The following is a 26062-nucleotide window of genomic DNA, read 5'->3' as shown; positions in this document are numbered from 1 at the left end:
GAAAATGCAGTGTACCTAGTGAAACTGATTTAATATATTTTAAATTAATTTACCACTTTTGCAGCTTGACAGATTTATGGAACTAGCAACTAGAGCTCCCTTTTTCTCCTCTTCAGATGACTGTAATATTGCTTTACTCACAGTGTTGCTGCCTAAGGCAATATTTACAGTTAGCTTTCGGAACATATGAAGTCAATGTTTCTCAGGTATCCCAGGCAGACAAGTTTCCTCTGACAAAGAATGAGTAGCCTGTAGTTCAAATGCAGTGCAAAGGTGGTATTAGCATCTCTGCCTTTAAATGACTGTTTCTTATTAGTGGTTTCCATGCTGGATTAATTTCCTGACCCAAGGGAAACACAGATTCTGTTTCTTCTGAGATTATTCTCAAATATGAAATATAAAGTCAGGAACGATATGGGAAAGGTAAGAATAGGAAAAGTAACTATATTTAGCAAAACTGAATTGGGCTATGCACAGCAACACCCCTTCGGAATGCATAGTGCAGGAATTTTGTTGCTTTCATCTGTATGATCAAATTTAGTTATTGCTTAAATAGGCTTTTATTTGCTTGTTTGTGGGTCTGTTGTTATTAATTATTTTCTTTCTAGAAAGTGTTAACAACACAATTTCCCAAACATGGACATTTCTATTATTTGTAGTCATTTAGAAAAGGCCAACCCGTTAGAGTTGCTTAAATGTTTAATGATATTCAGGTTCCACGTGTATCAAAGTAGAGATATTCTAGCTTTGGATATATTGTCACTGGCAGAAGAAATATAAGATTGCATTGGTTTTAGAAAGAGTCAGTCACAGAAACTCTAAAGAAAGGAGGGGGAAAAGGGTTTTCTAAAAGCAAGAATTTGATTTTTGAAAATACAAGAAACCTGTCTTCTAGTAGGCCTGAATTTTGGACCTCTGTGTAAATAGCTTATGCTGTGAGATTGATCTGTCATTGCACTCGCTTTGAGCAGGGCTTTTCTTATTTCCCTTACTGAGAGGGTCCCATCCAGCTACACCCTACACACGTTGGGCTTGTTCCAGCAAAGTACTTAAGTGCGTTTCAGTTTGGGCATGTGAGTAGTCTTGTGTCACTTAACCTGTTGTGAGTTAAATTTACACTAAAGTGCTTTCTTGGGTGATTGCCAGAATGCTCAGCTCCACATCTGGATGCAGCCCTTCATCTTGTCTTTTTCCTTAAAAAAAAACAAAAAAGACTAATATAATCAAGTGTTAATTGTGGGGAGATCTGTATTGTTACATGAAGGAGGAAAGGGACGCTAGGTTGCAAAGGAAGATACGTAAGGAAGAAAAAAAGGTTTTGGCATTTAGAGACCATGGAAGTTTTGCATTGCTAAACTTAATGATTTATTTATCCCTTTAATGATCCCAGAATGTCTGCTCCAACAAGTCTCTGGTAGCATCTTTACACATTTAAGAGTCCTTTACTTGAAAAGCAGAAGAGAGTCTTTTCTGTTTGGGTTGCTTTTCTGCTCTCATTTCTGTTTTCCCTTTGGGGAGCACAAAGCTAGATGTAGTTATTATTATATGGTCTATATCTCTCTTTTCTTTAGGTTCTGTTTTTCTGTTGCTTATGAGCCATAGTTGCTGGGAGTTATTTCTCAGACTATAAATTCACTTGATAAAGGTAGTAGTGTTTAAGTGACACAATTTCTGGAAAATTTGAGTTGGTTGTCTGTCAATGTTTGACTGAGAATCAGGAACATAAAATAAGTGGTTCTTTTACAATGGAGTCCTATATGGCTTATATAGCTATACTATGTAATAGCTTGCAACCAGAATGAACAACTGCAGGAATGCTAAGTTATGGAGAGAGCATGTCTGTGATACAGAACAGTTAAGTCTCATTGCTAAACAGTATGACTTCCATTGTCACAAAACAGATTCTGACATGTAAGAAGTTAAGATATTCTTAAATACAGGATATGTTCTTCTAAGAATTTATTCTGAAAGTAACTGATTTTCACCATGGATAATCAACTACTGATTTCCCAAACCAAGTCTAAGTAACAGGCTAATGAAAATCCAAACAAGATTTTCATTAAAGAGGAGAACATGGAGTTGTAGAAAATATATTATTTGTTTAATTAGGAGTCATGTCACAGTTACTGGAATTCCATGCCCGTACTTCAAGCCTGATGTTGAAAAATGTTATGGAAGACTCAGAGGGAATCAAGAATAACATTTTTCCCATCACTATTGATATGCTGAAAAATTTTGCTTGGAATATCAGAAATAGAATTAAAGATAACAGCAATATTGGTTAACAGTAGAGCTATTATTTCTCTTCATCAGTTCATCACAGGCCTGTTCATTCTTACATTCCATCATTGGCATAATAATATGAGGAACAGCTGCAAACTTTCACAGTAATAGGTACAATCGAATCTGATGTGTCTAATTAATTTTTAGTCCGACAAATTAGTTTTGTTCTTCATTACTCTCCAATGGGAGGAAGACATTATATTTCATTATGTTTTTGTCTTCAGGAACAATGGAGCGTTACAGGTCACACACTTCCCTTGTCTATGTTCTAATTAGTTGAACTGACAGCATTGTTACAGAAACACCTGCAGTATATGAAATAGTACACTGTTACCTTGGATGACATATATATTACTTCTGATTAAATATTATATAAAGAAATACAAAATTAATGTAATTTGTTTTCCAAAACCACAACAATTCTATTAATTTTATGAACCATCAGTGGGTAATGCTCATCCATATCCATTTATTTTTCAGTCACTGAATTCAGAAAGCATATGTTATTTTGACATTTAAATTAATTATTACTTTTGCACTCATAATTGGTAGGCACTGAAGGGCAAGAACAATCAGCTAGACTGCAAACTTCAGAAGGTAATTTGGAGACAGGTTGCACCTTCCCCCAAAAGAGAGGGAGAGTTGAAAGTCCAGTGAATGCTCTCCTCAGGCAAACGTCTCTACAGTTTGTTCTCACATTCTCTATCCCCAGAAGTCTGCTTTTTGACCATAGAGAAAATACTGGATCTATAGCATTAGGATATTTTGGAGGCTTTTGCTGGAAGCAGTTGTTTTTTTCTGGAACCCAGGAGTGTCTGCTCCTATATCTGTTGTCTCTGAAGCACCTTCCCCATCCCCACTTCCCACGACAGTGTGGCTGTCTCCAAAGCAGTGTGGATGTTTCCTGTTTCCTCACCGTCCTGCTGCTCTTACCTTGCCTCCAAAGGGCACAGAAATTAACTGAAAGTTAATGGCAATTAGAGCAACATCAACTCCCATGCTGATTTCTACTAGAAAATCAATTGTGTGCTTAGAAGAGCATGCCTCTTTCTATTAGTTTTAGTCTTCAGCACTTCCTCTTTTAGCACTGGGGTGCACCTGTGGGTTGTTTCCATGGGCAACAAAAAAAAGGGAAAATCTGACAAAGGAGCCACCACTGCCTCCCAGCTTTTCCTTGTCACAGGCATTTGCTAAGTTACTGTGAATTGTATCGTTTTTTTGACTGTGTCAAGGAAAAATAGGAAAACTTGGGAAAGAGCTGAAGCTAACAGACCTTGAGACCCATAAAGCTTACCTGCATGACCCAATATAAACTGGTACAAGGTGAAGGCTTTTTCTCAGTTAGCAGGCATAGTGTGACAGCATCCTTCTGTGGGACCTGTTTTGTTTGTGGGAAGCCTGCTTTGTTTCTTGAGCAGAACTACTGAAAGCAAGCCAAGCTCTAGCATGGTTTCAGCAGTTTGTTTGCAAAAGCAGACGGTCATCATTACTAAATATTGACATGGTGATGAAAGAGAGAAAGCTTAATAAAATCACAGAGATCATTAACAGAGTTATAGCAATGTAATGCAGTGCATTACATTTCTTCCTGAGTAACTGAAGCCAGCTCTGAGCTTAGCAGAGGACCTAACCCTGTGTCTTTGCTTGGGCAGCACCATTTTGAGGCCGATGCAGGTGCAGGCAGGGAAGGCATGGGCAACCTGACATGCTCTGGGACAGGTTCGCATTCGCAACCTTTCGGATTTAAACTGTTGAATCCCGTGAAGAACCATCTGTGGAAATAAAGCCAAAAGTGTCAGACTTTCCTCTCTCTCATCTACTTTAGCAAAGGACTTATGTTTGCTTTCGACTGAAGCTGCTGTGCTGACACAGCGACTGCTTTGCTTAAAGAAAGGAGCGGTAAATTTAGCCACTGCTGACTTACAGAAGAGGAATACATAACATACATTTTGACAGCAAAGCATAATGCTACAATACTTATAATAATTTGCTCTGAATGACCATTTCAATGTTTTATTACCGTATTCAACTACTTTTATGTATGTGATAGACTCATAATTGAGAATCATAGTATTTTTTTGTCTCAGTAGAGTAGGTACCCTTGCAGCTTGAAATCTTTCTTCTGCATGCATACAGGCATCTGATAGTATTTCATATGGATTTCAAGGACTGAGCTATATAAATGCATTTATCAAAAATGATGGACAATTTCTTCACCACTTTCAAAAATGTAGATGTGGGCAGTTTATATCAAATACAGTAGAACCAAGATTCATATTTTTTGAAAAAAAAAAAATGTTCCACATTTCTTGGTTGTAAAAATAACCGTTTTTGACATGGAGGTTTTGGAAGTAGAAAAGTGCCAACCCTGGAACGATGTTTTAGCATTTCCTGAATTTCTTTCTACATTTTTTACGAGCATTTGTTTTCAAGCCGGACACCAAGCTTTTCCTTTTGGAAAAGTTCCCTGTTAGAGGAAGAGGGAGAAAAAACAAACAAACAAACAAAAATAAGTGGGAACATCTACAGAAATTTACAGTTTTCTAAGGTACTAGACACAATTAAGATACTATATAGTTATTTTTGATGCATGTCACTTTAATTGATATTCCACATGTCATAATTATTTCTTACAGGTTGATGTTAAGGATTGTTCATGCCTATTCTGGGTGAAAAAATAGCATCTGTTCCTGTGATTTAGTGCTTACAGTTACTTAAGCTATTTTCTGCTTTGTGTCAAAATCAGTGTGCTTAGGATTCATTTGGATTGCGTTCACCGTGAACTAATTGCTGGAAAAGACATTTTTGCTTCAATTAAACATACATACATTGTATTATTTATTTTAATTTTGAATCTCTAACATAAAGAAAAAGATGAGTTAAGATCTTTTGGCATGCTGACAATAATAAAAGAAGGAACTGCTTTTTGTAATAAAAGAAGGAACTGCTTTTTGATACTGTAGCAAGTCTTACATCGGATTTCTCATTTGATTAGTTGCTTGGGTGTTTTTTTTGAGTTGTTTTTTTATGATCCATTCTCTCATCATTGTATTCTTCCTATAATAATAAATGAACAAGAAAAAAAAACACATGTATACTGTTAAAAAAAAAACAACAAAAGGATACCTCTGGACTGGCATCTCTTACATTATTTGGGAGAGTGCTATAAAGCCATCTTTCCAAATACATTCTGGCAAAATTGCAATAGACTGTGGATTTTCTTGCTAGAAGCATTGGTTTTCAGGTGTGCATTAATACTTAGTAAACCTGTCCTACTGTGGATAAGTCTTTTGAGGTGCATTAATGTTTTTTTTGTTGTTCTGTTTTGGTTTGTAATTTTTATTACCAGTAGCTGGTTCCTGTTTGAGTTACAGAATCCATAATAACAACGTCCTGTCAACTTTCTTTTGTGCAGGAGGTCGTAACGAAGTTGTCATCACTGAAAATAACAACAGCATAACAGAGCAAATCACTGATGTTGTCAAACAGCCTGCCTTTATAGCTGGCATCGGTGGTGCATGTTGGGTAATTCTGATGGGTTTCAGCATCTGGTTGTACTGGCGCAGAAAGAAGAGGAAGGGGCTCAGTAATTATGCTGGTAAGAACAGTAACTATTTATTACCATCTCATCAGGTTCCATCATGAAGAGAACAGGTGCAGTTAAACCTACTTAAAAAACATGTTAAACTTAGAGCAGAGGTGGCCCGGGTGAATTTTGTATGCTTGTTTTAAATGTATGCTGTGAAAATGCTGGTGTATGAGAAGCTTTAAATGCATTGCTCGGTACAACATTTCATCATTATCATAAGACAGTTTTTATTTTTACATCTCCAGCATCACATAAAAAGGTACAAAGAGGATTACTCCTTCCACACAAGGCACTCTGACAGTGGTTCAGCTCCATTTATGTGCTCAGAAGTGAGTTACAATAGACCTTTATGAGGAAGGTCAAAAAGAGTATTTGGTATCCTTCTTCATTCCCGTGCATCTCCATGTCTTTGAAGCCATGGGAAATAAACTGAGGTACTTAATCAGTGACTCCATATCTATAACCACTGGAGAAGAAAATGACGTATCAGGGAAGTGTGGTCAAAATTTACCTGTGGCAGAAGTCATAAAAAGTTTTGTTGGAGGGGGAACACTTTGAAATGCCCTTGCAATGTGTTCAGTTTTGTGCCAAATGTATTGTTCCACTTACAAATTAGCTTTTGAAAATTACATTCAGAAAAATAAATTTACCAAATTAAAAGGCTTTCTGCCTCCCCCAAACTGTTTTCTATATTGTTCTGTGCTTCAGGATTCTTATATAGTTTTAGGAAGTCAGGTGAATATAGGATTACAATAAAATGGGTTGCTATGGAGCCTAATTTAACATGAAAAAGCTGTTTGTCAAATATTGGAGTAGTTTCTATTGTTGTGCTTATATAATACATTTAAAAAGAGAAAACATTTCCTGTTTAAGCAGGATTTGCACAGTTGAGAACACAGCATATTTGATGTTGACATTATATGAGACTAAATTTGCGCTACTACTCTACAATTTACAAGTTGTCACATGCCAGCCAGAAGACACAGGTTCCCTAGGTGTCTAAACATCTCAAATACCTTGCTCCTGTCAAAAAAAACAACAACAACATTCATTTCCTGCTCCCAACCGAACAGTTCTATGCCTCCTCACCTTGGTGTTAGTTATCACCAGTGTCCTCGATGTCCTGACTGGACTCACTAAACCACGAGGAAACTGTTCATGGTTCTTGAGTTTCTTGGGGGGGGGGGGGGGGGAGGGAGGAGGAAGAGAGACAGGGGGGTGGGGAGGGGACTTCAATCCTTCTTGTTCTTACCCCAGCTGAATTAGTTTTCCACTGGCTTATTGAAATGAAACAACCCAAGAAGAGATCAGGCAAGCACCAAAGTCAGCACAGTGGAAACAGAGAGAAGAGAGACCTGTTCAATGGCAGCAGCTCTTAGATATACTCAGCTTCTGTGGAACCTCACCTTGCATGACCGTGTGGCCTGTATCATTCATAGGTTATGCTTTTTGATGAAGTGTTTTTAATTTCCTTTAACAGTAATTACTTTTAGTCTCTGAGACATGGTGTAAATTGATGAACTAATATATATCACACATGCCAATATATGTGCTGATGTGAAATACCAGTTTAGATACCAAGATTTTTCATATTAAGGGAGAGTTGTACTGCTATTCCTCTTAGGAAGCAGTCATAGAACCATAGAGTGGCCTGGGTTGGAAGGGACCTCAGAGGTCATCTAGTTTCAACCTTCCTGCCGTAGGCAGAGACACCACCCACTAGATCAGGTTGCTCAGGGCCTCATCTAACATGGTATTGAACACCTCCAGGGATAGGGCATCCACAACCTCTCTGGGCAACCTGTTCCAGTGCCTTACCACCCTCCGAGTGAAGAATTTCGTCCTAACCTCTAATATAAATCTCCCCTCTTTTAGTTTAAAACCATTCCCCCTCATCCTGTCAATATCTGATTGAGCAAAGAGTTGCTCTCCGTCTTTTTTAAAAGTCCCCTTCAATTACTGAAACATTGTAATGAGGTGACCCTGGAGACTTAACTTCTGCAGGCTGAACGTCCCCAGCTCTCTCAGCATCCGTGTCAGTCATACAGATAAACTTTGGACACAAGCTAAGACAACTCTTTCTTAGCATGCAGAATGATTAGCCCTTTGTGTGTGAGTTGGCATGCTGGGCGGGAGGGTAGCTTAAGAAAAAAGTATTTTATACCTTAAAATATATACTTGTAGTTGTTTATAATAGTCATTTTAAACAGCGTGTCTCCTGCAACTCATTCCTTCTCATGATGTTTGCTGCATTTAAGTGTGATGTGAACATTGCATCATGACATGGAATTCCCATTACTGGAATTATGACATTGCGTATGCTTTTAGCAAGGAAAGTTCATAACAGATCGTGTTTCAGAATCCATCCTAACATATACAATGTGGAGAACAGCATGTCCACACAATAACTGTCTTCAAACGTGACTGTCTAAATCCACTGCTCACCTTTCCAACTGTCATTTCTCATTGGCTGCTGGCTGGTTAGTGCTTTAAGCTCAACTGTTATGTCCTGCATATGATACTAAGCCACAACTGAGTATATTCCAGAGGAAACTTGTGCCCTGCAATTAGCGCTTGTTATCGGGGTGTGTAACTCACAATGTGTTTGCTTTCTTGTTTTGCAGTTCAGTCCTTCACCTTCACCCCTGCAGGTACTGTCCATTAGTCTGTCTCTTACCTCACCAACACATCATTGCAAGCATTAGCAAAGTGTTTATAAACGTGTGAGTTACGCAGAAATAAAGCCAAACAAAAGCAGAAACCCTTCTGCTACTTATCTGTGGTAAAACATAGCATTTATTCCACTAGTGGTTCTAGGGGAACTTAAAAACTACCACCATAAATGTCTTTGCCATAATTCTGCATGCTTCTTACTCATCTAACTCTTCAAAATAATGCAGTTTTGAAAATAATTTCAAATTACAAATGCTTGAGCTAACATAACATAAACAAACATTAGTCACGTATGACCAAATTTTGGATTTTAAAGCTCAGAAAAAGTATTTCGAATGTTTTTGAAGGTCTGAAATAGAACTTTCTTCCACTTCAGCTGTTAGCTGTGTATACACCAGCCTTACCTTGAAGTATTCTGATCCGCAAGCAATCCAGTGATTATCCTATGCACAGATTTCAATTACAGTGTTTTTGAAATTGACACGTTTGTGGTTTTTTTTTTCTGCCTACTTGATTCAAAGCTTGATAACCTAGTTTTCATATCTTTAATAAACGTAGCATACAGTAGACCATTATAGTAAGCATGATTAAAGATACATGAAGAATGAATGAAGTGAGGCTGAAATAAGAGATGGCAAACAGCTTAGTGAACATATAGATAGCCAAGAAGAATAAAGTATACAAGTAACAGTAATAATTAATACAAATAATTAGCTTCTGCTCTCATACCTAAGCTTGAGTGTCATAAGCATACTAATAATTTAGTTCCACAATAATAGGCTGATAAGTTTCAGTGTTTTCCAGCAGAAGTCTGTAAGGCTTTTTATGTATAGCATGGACCCTCAGTTGCATTTGCCAAAGCTGTCTCTTTTGTCCCCTCTGCCATACATATGATAGAAACCAGTCTTTTAACTGCATTGTGGGATGGTTCCTCATGCTCTGCTAGCTGCTTTCTACCTCTTGCTGGTCTTCAGCCACATCTCAAGTTTTAGCTTAACACAAAAGAGCAGATGACTGTTGAGGCAAATGAGTGGAGGTGGTGGTGTCTGCACCAGGGACTGATGACATTGCTAGGGAGAGCTCTCCTCCTCCTGACTTCTTGGTGTGTTTGTCAAAGCCAGAATAAGTCGTGCATCCTACCCTAAACACTCTACTTACTTTGAGTTACAATGTGGGACTTTTTTAAAAAATAAAATAATACGTCTTTGAATTTGGTTCTTAGTTGTGCCATTGTCAACTGACTGTAACTACTATTTTTTTTCCCATTGCCTTTGAAGCTGACATTGGTACAACACAAGATTGTGTTAGAGCTGTCGTGTGCATGATTCGGTGTAGCTGATCCACATGTGCTGGGTGACTAGGATATGTCAGAGGCACTACCAAAAAATTGTGTTTTAAAAATAGTTTTGACATCTCATGGACTTTATAGAATTATTAACAATATGTAGTTCTGTTGCCTGGTCTATGATAATTTCTGGAGGCACTGATAACCTAGGCCATCCCATAAACAAGTCCAAAAAAACCCACATTAATTAAAAATAAAATAAAAAAGGAAGAGGATACATAGTCCATGTTTTTATCTTTATACCTAAGGTTCCTTAAGAGGCATCTTCAGTTCTCTGATGTTTGAATTTGCAATTGGTAATCTCATTTAGACAAACATCTACACTTGTGGAAGTTTGTTGACATTTAACTCTATGTTGTTCCCTTCAAAGTTATGATTCATAAACACTAAATTGGTTTCAAATCTAAATATTTAGACAGTGGTATGTAGCTTTCAGAAGCTCATCAGAGACAGCTGTCAGTAAGGTTTTACTGAAGATGATTTTATCCTAATATATGCAGAATTTAGAAGTTGCACACTTTTGGTTCGAACATCTGCTTTAAATTCTTCCCTTAAAAAAAAATAATGTGCAGAGTTGACTGTAAAATAAGATGTTTGAAAGTATTAGTGGAACATTTATATATTTGCTCTATTTCATACACATCTTTCTGAACATCAAAGATATTTTTTTCAGTTATATCTGATATAAATGTTTTTTGTTGTTGTTTGTTTTTGTTTTCTGAAGCTTCCTTTGCATATGTAGAGAACTTAAAGTTCTAAAAATGCTTTTTAAAAGTCTGGATTGAGCAGTTATGATTACTTGCCAAAAATGTTCTACCTGATCATTTTCAGATTAAAGGACTTTCCTAGAACTCTGCTATTTGTTATTAGGCTCCTAAGTGGTATAATTTCTGCTGACTAAACAACAGTAGCATTCTATGTAGAAGAACAAACAGCAAATGTCACGTTATGGGTAAAGATTTGTGCCAGAGTAGAATAATTGAGTTAAAATCATTAAGCTTTCTGTCTTTGTGAACATTTTTGTAAGTACTGATCAATTGCTCAGATGGCCAGAAACAAAACGTGACACTGAAAATCATAGCTAAGTCTTCTTACTTATTTTCAGTTAACCAAATCCTATAGTTATTCAGTCCTGATTCTCTATTTCACTATTCCTCCACTTCCCGTTCCCCTGTCAGGACACCCCAGGCACTGATTCTCAATAATATCAGTATTATAAAACATATGATCGTCTATCATGATCATTAGATGAGTGTTTTGCTTACCTGGTAAGTAGTAATGTCATGATTTGCAGCTGTACAACAAGTATACATTTTGGGGACCATGACAGGCTATCAACAAAACCAAAACTGGCACAGAGACACTGAATTCAGATGTTATTCCTTTTTAGTGATCTGTTCTGTGATATGAAGAATAGATTGGTCTTGCTTTTATGAGTTTCTGTGAAAACTAAAATTACCACTTTACTGATTTTCTTTATTTTTGCAATTACCCTTTACTCAGGTTGCCAGATATAAACATGCACTGTGGGTTTCTACCTTATGCAAGAAATGTTAGATGGCACAGAAGAGTTTTCTGACCACTTCTCATGTAATAGATGAGTTGTTTCATTCTCATATTGCAATGACTGAACAGAATTTGTTTATTTACTACTGGAAGTTGCCATTCTTTTCTCTCGTTTTCGTATAACAGAGGCACAGTACCCATTTATAGAAATAAGAGAGATTTAATTTATCTGCTTATCTTTTCTATGCCTTCAAACTCATTGTTGTGCCAGTAACTGCTCAGTTGAATACTCTGGTGTTTTCAGGAGTGTCTAGGCCATCAGTCATGCAAGGAAAGGAAAGAGTGTTTTCACTTGTGAGTAGGTAAGCTTATTTAGTGAGTGGTACTCCTTGGGATTAAAGATTTCATGAAACCAAGTAAACAAAAACAAATTAAAAATAGACAGATGGAAAATTATGGAATGCTACATATTTTATGCTCAACTCCTGAAACTGTTAAATGAGGATAAGTATTTGACAGAATTGTCCGAAGGTAGTCAGAAGATTTGATGGAATTTTTATATGCTGATTATCTGTTCTAAGTTAATGCGTATTAAAAGAGGATTAATCTACATTCATATTTGAGGAACGGCTTATCAGAAAAAGGAATGAGACTTGGCTGGCAACATTAAAGTTTTCATTTGTGGTAGGAAAATGTGGCCTACTAGAGATAGGCATACAGAAAGCTTTCTAAAGCTTTCTTGCCTCAAAATGTCAACTTACTATACATTCATATTTTTCCAGTCCTAGCAGGCATGAAGATTAAGTTTAACCTTGTCAGATAATACTAGTAAATAGTATGGGCACCTCCTTATGTATTTAATAAAAACATATAAAAAGCTCTTTAACATATGCTGTTCTTCATACAAATGTAGACAATATAATTTCCTTAAATATTTATGCATTTAAAATGCACTTTGGATTATATTTCTGCATTCTTACAGTCCTTGAAGTATAAGCTAGTGGGGATTCCTTCAAAATCTCTCTATGCAGAGGTTATTTTTTTCATCTTCTTTTGAAAGCCAATCTCATCCCTGCAGGTCCGCAGCCTTTCTCAGAACATATATCAGATGCAAAGAATGCTGAAAGAGCTTTTTTGCTTCCTCAGTGATAAAAACCAAGGGAGATGGGTGGGTCAGTGACAGGGACATTCTTCCCTTCCTCCTCTTACATTGCCCCTTGAAATTGCTCTGCATCTTTTTGAAGTGGAGACAGGATGAATAAAGCCAGCTGACTGTGTGTTTTATTTTCACAGTGACATCTACAAGTCTGCATTGCATTAAGTATGCTCCTATTCAGGCATTTAGACTTGTTTTGTAATTGCAGAAATCAAACTGCAGGCAAAAATGCTGACAAAATGTATGGTAGGAATGATAAATATAGTGCTTATGTTGGCAGCCTGACCATGTCTTCTGTTGTTAGCTGTCTTTCCTTTCACAATATTGATGCTAAAAGAAAGGCACCTTCTCTATCCACTTTCAGGTAACCTATTTATGGAAGGCATCAGGAATATGGTGGTGTTTTTTTTTTTCTTTTTTTTTTTTTTTCTGTGACATACTGATGGTATCTCACTTATTCCAAGAAGAATTTTGGCTAGCTTAGTTGATATTCCAGAGTCCTTTTCACCAAGTGTACTATCTACAATTCTTTCTTGTTTCTTTTCTTATGAAAATTATAACCAACCTTACGTTGGTATGCAGGGAGGGGGAGGGTATATGAAAGAACCTGTATTCCCTACCAATTCGATGCTCATTATGTAAGCCAGGCACTGTCTTCCCCGGAAAACTGTATCACTGCAAGATGGGTTCTTCTAAAAACTGAGTTTATATTGGGAGAGCATAAAATTGCTTAATGTAAAAAAACAAACAAACAAACAAGCAAACAAAACCACAAACAAACAAACAAACAAACAAACAAACAAAAAAAAACAGGGAATGGTTACAACCACAAAGGCAGCAGAAAAGAAAGCAAACACAGTGATACTTGTCTCTTCTCAACAGGCTCTTATGCCACAACCATTCTGCAGTGATTATGGCTCTAGAGCAGAGGTTTCAATGTCATGTCTTCTCAATATGTTTCTCACAGCATGCCTTTGAGTTTTCTCTATACCTCACTGAACAGAAAATTGAATGTGTCTGGGAAACATTGCTGTGATTTCCTACTAGCTCCCCCATTTTAGCTTTGCTTTATAGAGGTACACTAGCAATATAAATATTTTTGAGACCATAAGTATCGATTTTTTCCCCCCCTTATGACATCCATAGATAAAATATCAGACACATATACATGCTATTCAGTTGTTGGCAACATTACTTTAAAATCATTTCTGGTAGTCTGTAGTTGAAACAAGATCATTAATCCCAGGAATTTTTCAGAAAATATGTTGCACTATAATTCTTTTAAAACTGTAAACTTTATTTACAAAGGTTGTTATTGAATGCACCTTTGTTTCTCCTTTTCCTTATTTCTTGTTGCTTTGATAAATGGAGAAGGTTGCAGTATTAAACAAGAAGGGGAGAAGGAGAAAGGAAACAGCACCTATACTGAAGTGCTAACGTACTTTTGACCAACATATTTTGAACATAGCTGGTCACTACCACCTCTTTGCATAGTCAAACGACATCCACAGCTCTTCAGATTATTCACGTTTAAGCAATGAGTGATACAGTCACTTGACAGCCTGTTAAAAACAATGTGAATGAAAGTAGCATCAGCTCAAAACTTAATTAGCCACAATGTTTTTAACATGTCCTGTTTTTCAAAGCAGACTTTTATTTAATACTTCCCATACCTGAATTTTGATTTTCTTTTCATTAATTGGTTTAATTACATCCTTTCAAAATTCAGCTATTAACCATTTTGATATGACATGTGACTGCAGTGATTTTCTGATATGGATATTAGTCTGTTCTGCAGTGAAGGGTAATTAATCACCCTACCTAAACACTCTTCAGCAGGGCTTCCAAAGGGGTCAGTTTTGTTCCCTTTGCTGAATGTATACTGTGAAATTACCCTAGGAATTAATGAAGTGACGAATATTCTCTGAGATATCAGAAGCATTTAATCAGTGGATTTATGTCATTTCTAACTTTTTAATGACCACAGCATTTCTATTGGATGTAGTAGTTTTGTCTGGTTAGAAAAGTGTATAATATAAAGCTTAATCTTGAATTAATGTACTTTGGACTAATATTTGGAAAGTGTTGCAAATATTCTGGGAGCTCTGATGAGAACGTCTGTCTCAGAAACGTAAATAGTATTTCCAAGCCGGGAACTGTTTCAAATTAAGTTGGCCATAGACTTGTTCGTTCCTCTCTGAAATTTTAACCCTCAATTTGTTAGGGACCTGTAAGGATTCAGGTCTGAATCCTTATACTGATATATATTTATAATCCTTATACTGATCTAATTTAATTGTCAGTCCTAGCTATGCCCAACAATAAGTAATAGAACATTACCACTGAGAACCACAGTAGTTTCTTGGCCTTAATTCAAAATATTAGCCAGTGCTTCAAAAAGGAGCGTCAAACCTTGTGAATTAACACCTCACCAGTAATGTGTAACTTATAACATAATCCTGGTAATAAGATAGATAAAGGAATAGGCTGGTTTTTGTCAGATACCCATGAATGGTACCACAATGTATCCTTGGCATCCCCAGTTGCAAGACTGAAAACAGCTTTTCTTCTCCGTGATTCTGGCGTGTACGCATTTATGTGTGCTGTTTCTTATACTGTGCTGTTAGTGGAAATGCTGCGGCTTGATGCTTTTTTTCACTCCTTCAGCTCTAATAGAGCTGCCACCTCTTTCTATTTATCCTGGGAAATGGCATATTTGTGTGGTGACATTATATTACTGCATTACAACATGATGTTATTAACTTACTGGTGCAATGTCATTATGTATTGAAGCAAAAGCATGCCAAGAAAACAATTTCATCACATGGCACAGTCTTGCAACACAAAGTCATATGAAGGGGTCTGTGGTAAATTCAGGATTTTTTTCCCCATGAGGCCAGCTTGCTTTGCAAGCTACAGAGCAAATTGATGTTAATCAATAATGTGAGTGAAATCCTAAATAAATTGTAATCCTGATGTGTTTGATCCTGTTCTTATAATTTCTGTACTTTATTACGTGATGATGCCAAGAGGCCTTCGATCTTGGACACTGAGCAATTTGAATTGTTACTTGTAATTATTACTAATTCATTTCTCCCTGTCTTATATGTGTGTGCGTGTGTGTGTGTATGTTTTGTTTTTCCAACCAAAATACAGTCACTTTCCAAAGAGGAGATGGAGGACTAATGAGCAATGGAAGGTATGTTTCTTTGTGTAAAGGTGTTTCCATCATATATTTTTTTTTTAATTAGGAATCTGAAAATTCTGTAGGTGATGCACTTGGGTAATAAACGATCATTTATAAGACTGACAATTTCAGAAGGAGTTAAGTAGCTTACCGCAAGGTTTAATGATCTATCTGTCATGCACTTTAGAGGAATCAAGCCCAGATGTTTCATATCTCCCAGATGCCCTAGAAGAAATGCGTAGTAAATATCACAAGGAATGTGTTCATTTGTTACCAGGATGTTTATTGCATTAATTAGACATTAGCAAATGAAGTTGCTGTTGTTTAAGACTCCTTATTGGCTCCCCCTAAATTGCTGTGAGTGAACAATTACACTTAATCGATCACAAAATAAATGATTCATGGATGATGAATAGGCTGTAGATTGATAGGACTGGATTCCACAACTTTGGCTACTCAATTGAAATTGATAAAAGCTGATAACGGACCCATATATCCTCATCTATTTTCCCTTTGCCAATATGGAGATTGTAATTAGGCTCTGGTAATAACTTCCAATCTCCCATTTAATCAATATTTTAGCAAAAAGAGATTAGGCCTAATGAGAGCTAGTAGATGTGTTGAGAAAGCCGCTGGATCTTCTTATTGCTGTTTCCATAGAAACCTATGTTTCTCTTAGGGATTGTACCAGACAGGGATCTATCAGAACTAAAGTACAATGATTATAGGTGTTGCTCCAACTTCATGAGTGCATTAATAATCTAGAAGAGCATCAGAAGGATCAGGGTGATTTTGTGATTTTGCTTGGGGGAAGAGAGTGTTTACATGACGTGATTTGTTTTCCTTGTTAAATACAAATACAAACAATCCATGCGCGTTGCTAAATTCCAGCCTGTTTGTCCTGGGGTGAGAGAGGCACAGTGCCCTATGGCCTGAGTTTACCTTCTCTTCCAACATACTTGCTGTTTAACACTGCTCTCAAAGCTTGAAATTACAGGGATATAAAAGCCATGCAGTAGTGGCAGATAAAGATAGCAGTAGACTTTCCATTAATCCTACTCAAACCTCTTTGCCTCTAAACCATACAAGAGTGCTCAAAGAGTTACCAGCCTGTAGATGACAGGCGTGCATTTGGGATGCAAGGGAAGGAAGAAATAGTAGCCCAAAGTCCTGGAAATGGCTGATACGGAGCAATCAGTTTGAGTGATTGTTCCCTTGAGGTGGTAATTTATCATTCAGCCCTGGTTTAGGATCCCATGATGGTCGTGCCTAACCCCTGTTTCACACAGACAACGGAGTTCATTTGGATTCTGGCAGAATCACAACTGATGCCTAGTCCCACTTCTACTGACAAAGTTGATTTGTATATATCCTTAATTAACTTCTCAAGGTCTTTAAATCATCAAAGGCTACACAATTTTAATTTGAAATAAATTAAAGTCTCCTAAACTGTTTCTTATATACAATGATAGGAGAAAAGTGATATAACATCTTCGGTCACTGTTGTGTCCAGAGTTGTCTCACAGATATTTAAATTTTGTTTATATGTATATATATGTGTATGTATATATTTACATGTATATATATTTATTATTTTATTTTATTTTTTTTCTGCTTCAGTCGACCAGGTCTGTTGAATGCAAGTGACCCCAGTTATCCTTGGCTTGCAGACTCTTGGCCTGCCACAAGTCTGCCAGTAAACAACAGCACTAGTGGACCCAATGATCTTGGCAATTTCAGTCGTGGAGGTTGGTTTCATTTTATTAAGTCACAATATAGTATAAAATAGATTTCTCTTAGTTAACATCTAGATAAATACTGTGCAATATTTTTATACTGCTATAGTTCTTTCTATGTTTGGCTCAAGATTGGATTTTAAAATTGGTTTTAAAATGTCTATTTTGCCGTGTCTCCTTCTGTTTCTTTAAAACATAGTTTTACTTTGCAATTTACCCCACAGTGGTGAGACAGGGACAGAGCACCATCTCATAATGAGCTTACTTATTGCTCAGATCGGTTCCCTTTTGCATGGATGTGAGCAGGACAGTATAGCCAGGGACAGAGGACAATTGTAAGAGCAGAGACCTGGGGCACACAGGAAGATTGTTCCTATGTTAGACTTCCTAGCATAAATGAGTATGTAAATATTTTTAAGACCTAAATAAGTATACAAAAACCCAGACAATTGTATATATTAAAAAATAAATTAAAATGCAAAAAAGAATCTATAAAACCATCAAAGTGATGAATGTGAAAAGAATTTAATTTAGAATGGTAATAAAATCTGCCCTCTGAAAACTGTCCCTTACTTTGGTTATACATTCCCATGTAAAACTTCTTCCCTGTGGTTTGATTACTTTTACTTCAAATTACATTAAAGCATTCTGGATTTATTTTCCATATAAGAATGTTTTCAAGCTTTCGCCTTACAAAAATATTATAAAGTAAACAAGAGGTCTGATAATATTTACAGGACAATTGAATATCTGCCAGCCTCTTTGTTTTCAATATATTCGTAACAAAACTCTTCAGTACTTTTCTGTCTTTTCATGAGCTCACATAATACAGAAAAATTAGCATTTTGTTTTAGCATTTGGTTCTATAAAACTTAAACTGGAAGCATGTTTTAAAGCTTTTGGCTTCAGGGTGGATAAGGCATAGGTCCAAATTTGTCCAGGAAATGCAACAGTTATATTTGAAAATTCAGCAGCTTAATTCAATTCATGTTTTTTTTCGGTCCAGCTCACACTTTTTTTCTGGCTGGTTCGGGACCACTTATCCCTGACTATTGAAACAGTTAAGTTTAGATGCATCTGCAGTGAAGGTGGACCTGAAGTGAGATGTCTTTTAATATGATTTAACAGCTTAGATAGAACTCGGGCTTCTTTTCTGATTAAAAGGTCTGGAGTAATATTAAAGGCCTGTAAGAATTCTGAAGACAGTAGGGTGGCAATCATTTACTCTGGAGCAGAAACTGAGGGAAGTTTTAATGTTGTTTTTTAGAGTGAAATCCACATTATTCCCCAGATTGGCAATTGAGAACAAGGCTGTGGGTGGGAAGCAGAGGTTAGGTTTGGAATCACATAAGACCACAAAATAGTACTGAGTCAGCAAGAAAGAGATTCCCTCAGAAAGTACTTCAGAACTATTTGAATTATCTTAGGAGTTACAAAACAAGATGGATATTGGAGAACTTTTGGAACTCTCCATTGGGAAATGTGGCAAATGTCCATTGGGAAATGTATGTTCATCTTTGGTCTTAAATGTACAGAGGTTTTTCTGCTGTGACAGCTTAGTGGGAAAATCACACTTGATTTTTACTAGGTGATTATGGCACTTGGTAAAATGGTGCTTTAATAGCTCTTTGAGTGCTTATTGTATATGTCTCTTTGAGGTTAAAAAAGTAATTGTGGTTGTATTGAAAATTTCCAGAAAGTCTGGAGAACTTTAGTTTATTAGTAAGACAGACTGAAAATCCTTGGCTGGTGGGAAACTATGCAACTATGCAACTTTCCTTTCAAGCGGGTGCAAATGTATAGTTCTCCATTCAAAAAGGACTGTCTAGAGATGACACATCTTCAGCAACCAGAAATGTGCTCTGAAAGATTTATTTCTGATTACTTGAGAGAGGTAAACATTTTGCTAATGTTTAGTTCTGTCAGTCTGCAGATCCAACATACGCATGTTGAGCTGGACTTGATTAATTTTGTACACCAACAACAGAATTTACTTAATAAATTTCAGTCTCTTGGATTTCAGTCCAGTGGGACTGTTCAGCCTGGAGAAGAGGAATCTCAGAGGGGATCTTATCAATGTGTATGGATCTTATCAATGTGTAGGGATCTTATCAATGTGTACCCTTCCTAAAGGAAGGGTACAAAGAAGACAGAGAAAGGCTATTTTCAATGGTGCCTAGTGCCTGGACAAGACACAATGGGTACAACTGGAACACAGGAGATTCTGTCTGTATATCAGGAAAAACTTCTTCACTGTGTGGGTGACAGAACACTGGAAGAGGTTGGCCAGAGAAGCTGTACAGTCCTTGGAGATAGTCAAAAGTTGTATGGACATGGTCTTGGACAACCTGTCCAAGGTGGCCCTGTTTGAGCAAGGAGATAGAACCAGATGACCTCCAGAGGTCCCTTCAAACCTCAGTCGTCCCGTGTTTCTGTGATACATTATGTTTTGATTAAGCCAATTGTGGAAAGGTTGCATCTTTATATTGTGGATAAAATACATGAAGAGTAGGACTGCATTTGTCTCTCACATCTCATTCTGTATTTGCACGTAGATGTTTTTGTGATCGTATATTGCCCCTGGCTACCTGGGCACATGTGTATTCAACACACTGGATACATGCAGATAGATAGTAATAACCTGGGTTTGAGAGATGACCTGTAGTTTGCATTAATCATAACTTTTTTGCACTTAATTTTTTTTCTGCAAATATAAGAATATAATTTAGGTATTTTGAGTATGTGATGGTTCCCATCCCCCTGTTGTTGCTTGCAAAAATAAATTCTACCACTAGTCCCACATAACATCCTTATCTCCAAATTGGAGAGGGATGGAATTGATGGGTAGACCATTCAATGGATAAGGAATTGGCTTGAAAGTCACACCCAGAGAGTGGTGGTCAATGGCTCTTTGTCAAGGTGGAGGCCAGTGATGAGTGGTGTCCCACAGGGGTCTGTCCTGGGACTGATGCTGTTTAATGTCTTTATCAACAGCATAGACAGTGGGACTGAGCGCACCCTCTGCAAATCTGCAGATAAAACTGAGCAGAGTGGTGCAGTTGATACAAAAGAAGGAAGAGATGCCATCCAAAGGGACCTGGACAAGCTGGAGAAGTGGGCCCATGTGAACCGAATGAGGTTCAACAAGTCCAAGTGCAAGGTGTTGCATCTGGGTTGGGGCAATCCCAGACGAGCACAGACTGGGAAGAGTCCTTGAGAGCAGCCCTGCAGAGAAAGACTTGGGGGTTCTAGTGGACAAAAAACTTGACATGAGCCACCAGTGTGAGCTTGTAGCCAAGAAGGTCAACTGCGTCCCGGGCTGCATCAACAGAGGAGTACCAGCAGGTCAAAGGAGGTGACTGTTCCCCTCTGCTCTGCACTTGTGAGACCCAACTTGGAGTGCTATGTCCAGGTCTGGGGCCCCCAGCACAAGAAAGATGTGGACCAATTAGAGCGGGTCCAGAGGAGGTCCATGAAGATGATCAGAGGGCTGGAGCACCTCTCTTATGTAGAAAGGCTGAGAGAGCTGGGGATGTTCAGTGTGAAGAAGAGAAGACTCCAGGGTGACCTTATTGCAGCTTTTCAGGGGGCTCATAAAGGGAGCTTATAAAAAAGATTGAGAACAACTTTTTGCTCAGACAGATAATGATAGGACAACGGGGAATGGTTTTAAACTAAAAGACAGGAGATTTAGATTAGGCATTAGGAGGAAATTATTCACTGTTAGGGTAGTGAGGCACTGGAAGAGGTTGCCCAGAGAAGCTGTGGATGCCCCATCCTGGAGGTGTTCAAGGCCAGGTTGGGTAAGGCCCTGGGCAGCCTGATCTAATGGGTAGTATCACTGCCCATGGCAGGGGTGTTGGAACTAGATGATCTTTAAGATCCCTTCCAACCAGAGCCATTCTATGATTTTATAAGTAGACTCAGATTTAATGTCTGTTTAAGTATCCTATTTACTGAGCACTTGTTATTGACTTATTAATTGCTAATATTACGTTGTTACCCTGAGATTGCAGATGTTAAGGTTCATATTTAAATATTCAGTGTTGCACACATGCATACAATACAAAGTAGTTCTGTGGTCTAAATGATCAACCCAGAAAAACAAAACAAAAGAAAGAAGAAAAACAAAACAAACAAACAAAAAACAACAAAGAAACAAACAAAACAGTGGGAGGAACCTGTGCTATCGTATCTTGTTAGAAAAATCCTGAGACAGTGAGACAGTGAGGCCAACTATGTTGTATTAGGTTGTAGGGCACCTGTTTCTGAGTCTGGAATGGAGCTCCAGAAACCCTTCTCTTTTGTCTTTGGAGTCTAATGTATATAAAAATCTGTGACACTTAAAATGGGATCTGAACATCCTCGCTAATAAGACTATGCATTATCTCAATTACTGTCCAGCAATTGGAACCTATATCTACTATCAGATATTAGAGCAAATGGCATATAAATGATGCACTTTTCTAACATGTAGATTCAAGAATTATTTCATCTTTCCAGAGTCTAAATAAATTGTAAAAGTAGCAGCATTTGAAATAATTGACCTCTGAGAGAACAAGAGGAGGGTTATTGGCTAAGCTGTGGTTCTCCTTGGGACATCATGCCGATCATCATTACATTCTTCATGCTTCAGTAGTCTCAACATCCAAATCTAGTATTCCACCAGCAAATGTCACTACAACGTTTAATGAGGAGACTGCCAATCTAACCAATTAAAAATACAAATTGTGGTGTGTGATAGGTTTCAAAAGATATAGAAAAGTCAACAGATATTTAAGTAAATATGCTGTACGGTTATTTTTCAGGTAAATGTACTGGAGTATTTGAACAAGTTGTTCTCCATTACCAAGACTGCTTTAGCATTTTAAGAGACTGATCACTTAAATCCCTTCAGTATAACAGATTTTCTTTCACATTTCGAGAACAACTTGTTTTTGTCAGGTTTTTCTTTTGTTGAAAAGGAGAAATATACTAGCTAATGTCAAAAAGAAGATTAGATAAGCTGATGCATAAAACTTGAAGGAAGTCAAGGTAATGGCCTTAAAAAATTACTTTGAGAGCTTTGGCATCTACTTAAGTGTTTTGCTACATATTTGCTGGGAAACTTTCCTCTGTGATTTGTAGATTCACTCCTTTCATCATTTCCCTGAAGCCCAGACAGTTTCATTGGTTCTGACACAGAATGAACAATTGAAAACATTCTTCAGTAGAGAAATATTCCAAACTTCACTTTCACAGTTGAAGGTATGGAAAAAAAAGATGGTTTTAGGCAGTGAGACGTGAAGGACAAGTAGTAGGCCTGTCACAGATGCTGATAGCTTGGCGTTGGTTGTATATCATCTTCCCTTCGTTGGCTCATGGACCTGTCTCAGCTGAAATGCAAACGTGCAAAATGACACATTTATTTTTCATCTTAAACCTTGATACTTTCAGGGTTCCTGTGCATCAATGATTTGTTTCATTCCCCTGTGCTCACCACAGATGTGCTGCCACCAGTTCCAGGGCAAGGAGATAAAACTGCTACTATGCTTTCTGATGGAGCCATTTACAGCAGCATTGACTTCACCACAAAAACTAGTTACAACAGTTCCAGCCAAATAACGCAAGCTACACCATATGCCACCACCCAGATACTGCATTCCAACAGCATCCATGAATTGGCAGTTGACTTACCTGATCCTCAGTGGAAGAGCTCAATTCAGCAGAAAAATGACCTGATGGGATTTGGTTACTCTCTTCCAGACCAAGGCAAAGGCAACAATGGTAATTACAGCTCTTATTTTCCAGAGCCCTTGGATTTATACCTTTTCATTTTGCATGAATTAGCAAAATTTTAGTATGTGAGACACTGCTCATATTTACTGTAACTAATGTTTACACACCTTGCATGCATGCTGAACCTCATGCAGTCACTAAATGTAGTATTCTGTGCTTTTAGTTCTCTTTGTCCTGTGATAATCACCAACCCATATGCCTTCCCTTAGGCTAGGACAGATATACATTAACAAAAAAATCAAAACTCGCAGCCCCACCACATCTGCCACTGACTTGCTAACTGCGTGTGTTGCATGTGCTTGTGCTGTCAACTAATCACACAATGCCACTGTGACCTTTGCCCTTTAACCCTTAGCCTTGCTTTACATCCCTGACTACCGCGTGGCTGAGGGATTGGCTAATAGATTGCCACACAACCAGTCACAGGATTTCAGCACCACCAGCTCCCACAACAGCTCCGAAAGGAGTGGCAGCCTCTCAGGTTGGTTCCACTGCTGTGGGTGGGTGAGGGACGGAGGGGTGTTCGTCAGCAGCTCACCAGGGAGGCAGGAAACCTCCCAGACTCACGTTGCAGATAGGTATGAGCTTGCCTGCCCACTGGGACATTGGTGAAAGGTGTCACATTGGTCTCTAATGAGAAAAATAAAAGCCCCCAGAAAAACCCAAAGTGTCTTTTGCAAAACCTATTTGGAGCGAATTGGAGAATCCTTCCAGCCATTGTGCCCAGCACTTGTCAGCACAATTGCAAAGCTTGCCTTGTCACGTCCTTTCCCTGATAGCACAGTTTTTAGTGTGAATATGTTTCCACAGTGGTCCTCAGTTTATAGGCAACCCCCCAATGAACTTCATGAGGAGATTAATATTTTTGTTGAGTTGTTAACAGATTCACCACTCTCATGAGCTGTTTGTAAATGCTGTATTTCAGTCAAGAAACTCAGAGATAAAAGTAGGCCCCCCAAGATGATTAAGGTTTCAAAAAATGCACCAAGTCTGCATACAAACAGAATGTAAATTGTGTGTGTGTGCTGCATGTTATATTGGAAACACGACACATTTTCATTGGATGAAAATGATTGTAATATGTGTGATTACATATTATATTTAAATACACCTTTTTCTTTATTTAATTTTGCTTACTTGTTGCTTTTGTTATATATAATTATGCATTTTTTTCAAGATGAAAACTGAAAAGCCAGCAATTAAAAGGAAAGTCTTCTATTATACATAACCAAAATATGAGAGCTGAAGGGACTTCACTTTCAAATTCCTATTATATCCATAGCCTTTTGAATTTCCACTGTAAGACGGAGCAATCACAACAGTAACAGATAAACTCTAGAAATGGCTTCTTTATGTCAATTTAAATGACTATTCAAATTGAATGTTGAGATTAGAAGCGTATAAACATTGGCCCATACCTCAGATAGGCAAAGGTATTTGCAAAAACCTTGTGTTCTCGTGGGTAATATTAGCTGAGATAGAAAAATAGACTTATAGGTCTGACAGAGAGGTATGTGGGAGCTGAGTTCATGTAACACTTCAGGAATGGTTCTTGTTCCTTGGATGTAAGGTGTATTAGCAAGATGCCTAGGAAATTAGCTTGCTCCTGTGGCTACATGAAAATGCAGAAATTGATATGCTCAGGTACATATGTGCCAGTTATCAGAGGGTAGTATCACACTTTAGATGTGTTGACAGCTACAGCTTCCTGAGAACTTTCTGAGAAAATACAATTGAAGTTTTTTGTTAGAAAATGCCAGTTGATCAAAAGCTGGACTTTGAAAAAATATTTCAAGCGAAAAATATTTTGTGTAGTATTTCTCAGCCTGAAGTACAATTTTTGGTGAGACATGGAGACTTCTGGTAACATGCTTTTCTATGGCCAGACTACTCCTGTTGTGATCAAAACAGCTCACATCTGGATGTCCCGTGGCTCAGATGAGTGTCAGACTACTGGACTGCAGAGTCAGTATTTTGCTCTCCCTTGCTCACTAATTATGTCTGCAGTACAGACTAATTATCTCTGTAATACATGAGAAGTTGGGAGAGACCTTCAAATAGGCTGATAATTAGAGCATTATTGGAGTAAGAAACCAGCTTTGATTACCTAGTCCCATCAGGGTGAGCAGGGACTTGTTCTCTCATTTCTGCAGTAAGTACTATGTATTATTCTGACTAAGTCTCTCTTCTATCTCCAATGAATATAATGAGAAATCTCATCCTAGTGTGGAATGAAAAATAGCTCAACACTCAACTGCTTTGTGAGCTAGGGAAATTTTGTGGATGTACTTTGCACAGTTCCCACCTTACGTCAGTGCTGTGATCATCAGGCCGACTGGCAAATTCTTTTTCCAGGACCTGAATCATCTAGAGATTTAAACAATATAATTGAATTTCAGTGTGAGGAGACACTGAAATATCAAGCCTCATTGCTACGGGGAAACAAGGCTTCTGTGTTTCAAACACACATCAGGCATTATATCTATGAGGTGTCTGTTCCATAGTCTGACAGGGGAATATTTCTGCTCATGAGGATAGAAGAAGAGAAATCTCCTGCCCAACTGTACAGCGTAGACTGCTTTCCCTACCAGTGATGACCTTGGACTTCCTTTCTTTTATTTCTTGATTTGAGATCAGATCTCTGCTTCACCCTTTCTAACAGCTCTGTTATCTTTGACCTTTCTCTACAACCCCACCCTAAATCCAGTTGAATCTAGCACCCCACACATCCAATCTCCATTTTACCAGTCTCCTCACATTACCAAGATGCTATACTTTCAAAATGTCCCTCTCCACCTCAGCTAGTCTC

The 26062-nt window shown here is 37.8% G+C and overlaps 1 protein-coding gene across 14 annotated transcripts in view; it reads left to right on the top strand.

Moving 5' to 3' along the window:
• ROBO2 (roundabout guidance receptor 2) overlaps window positions 1-26062 on the top strand; it is a 467458-nt gene that overhangs the window by 395194 nt on the left and 46202 nt on the right. For 7 of the 14 annotated variants that reach the window (XM_072025823.1, XM_072025835.1, XM_072025829.1 and 4 more), the window contains 4 exons: window positions 5699-5881; window positions 15709-15751; window positions 17360-17487; window positions 22960-23241. In XM_072025823.1, the coding sequence (XP_071881924.1) occupies window positions 5699-5881; window positions 15709-15751; window positions 17360-17487; window positions 22960-23241 (636 nt within the window). Of the gene's footprint in view, window positions 1-5698; window positions 5882-15708; window positions 15752-17359; window positions 17488-22911; window positions 23242-23608; window positions 23735-26062 lie in introns of all 14 variants that reach the window. The other 7 variants (XM_072025826.1, XM_072025824.1, XM_072025789.1 and 4 more) reach the window with 3 other exon arrangements.

This window comes from Anas platyrhynchos, chromosome 1, assembly GCF_047663525.1.
Source record: "Anas platyrhynchos isolate ZD024472 breed Pekin duck chromosome 1, IASCAAS_PekinDuck_T2T, whole genome shotgun sequence".
Lineage (NCBI taxonomy): Eukaryota > Metazoa > Chordata > Aves > Anseriformes > Anatidae > Anas > Anas platyrhynchos.
The sequence above is the reverse complement of the archived record's forward strand: the minus strand, read 5'-3'. Positions and strand labels throughout refer to the sequence as shown.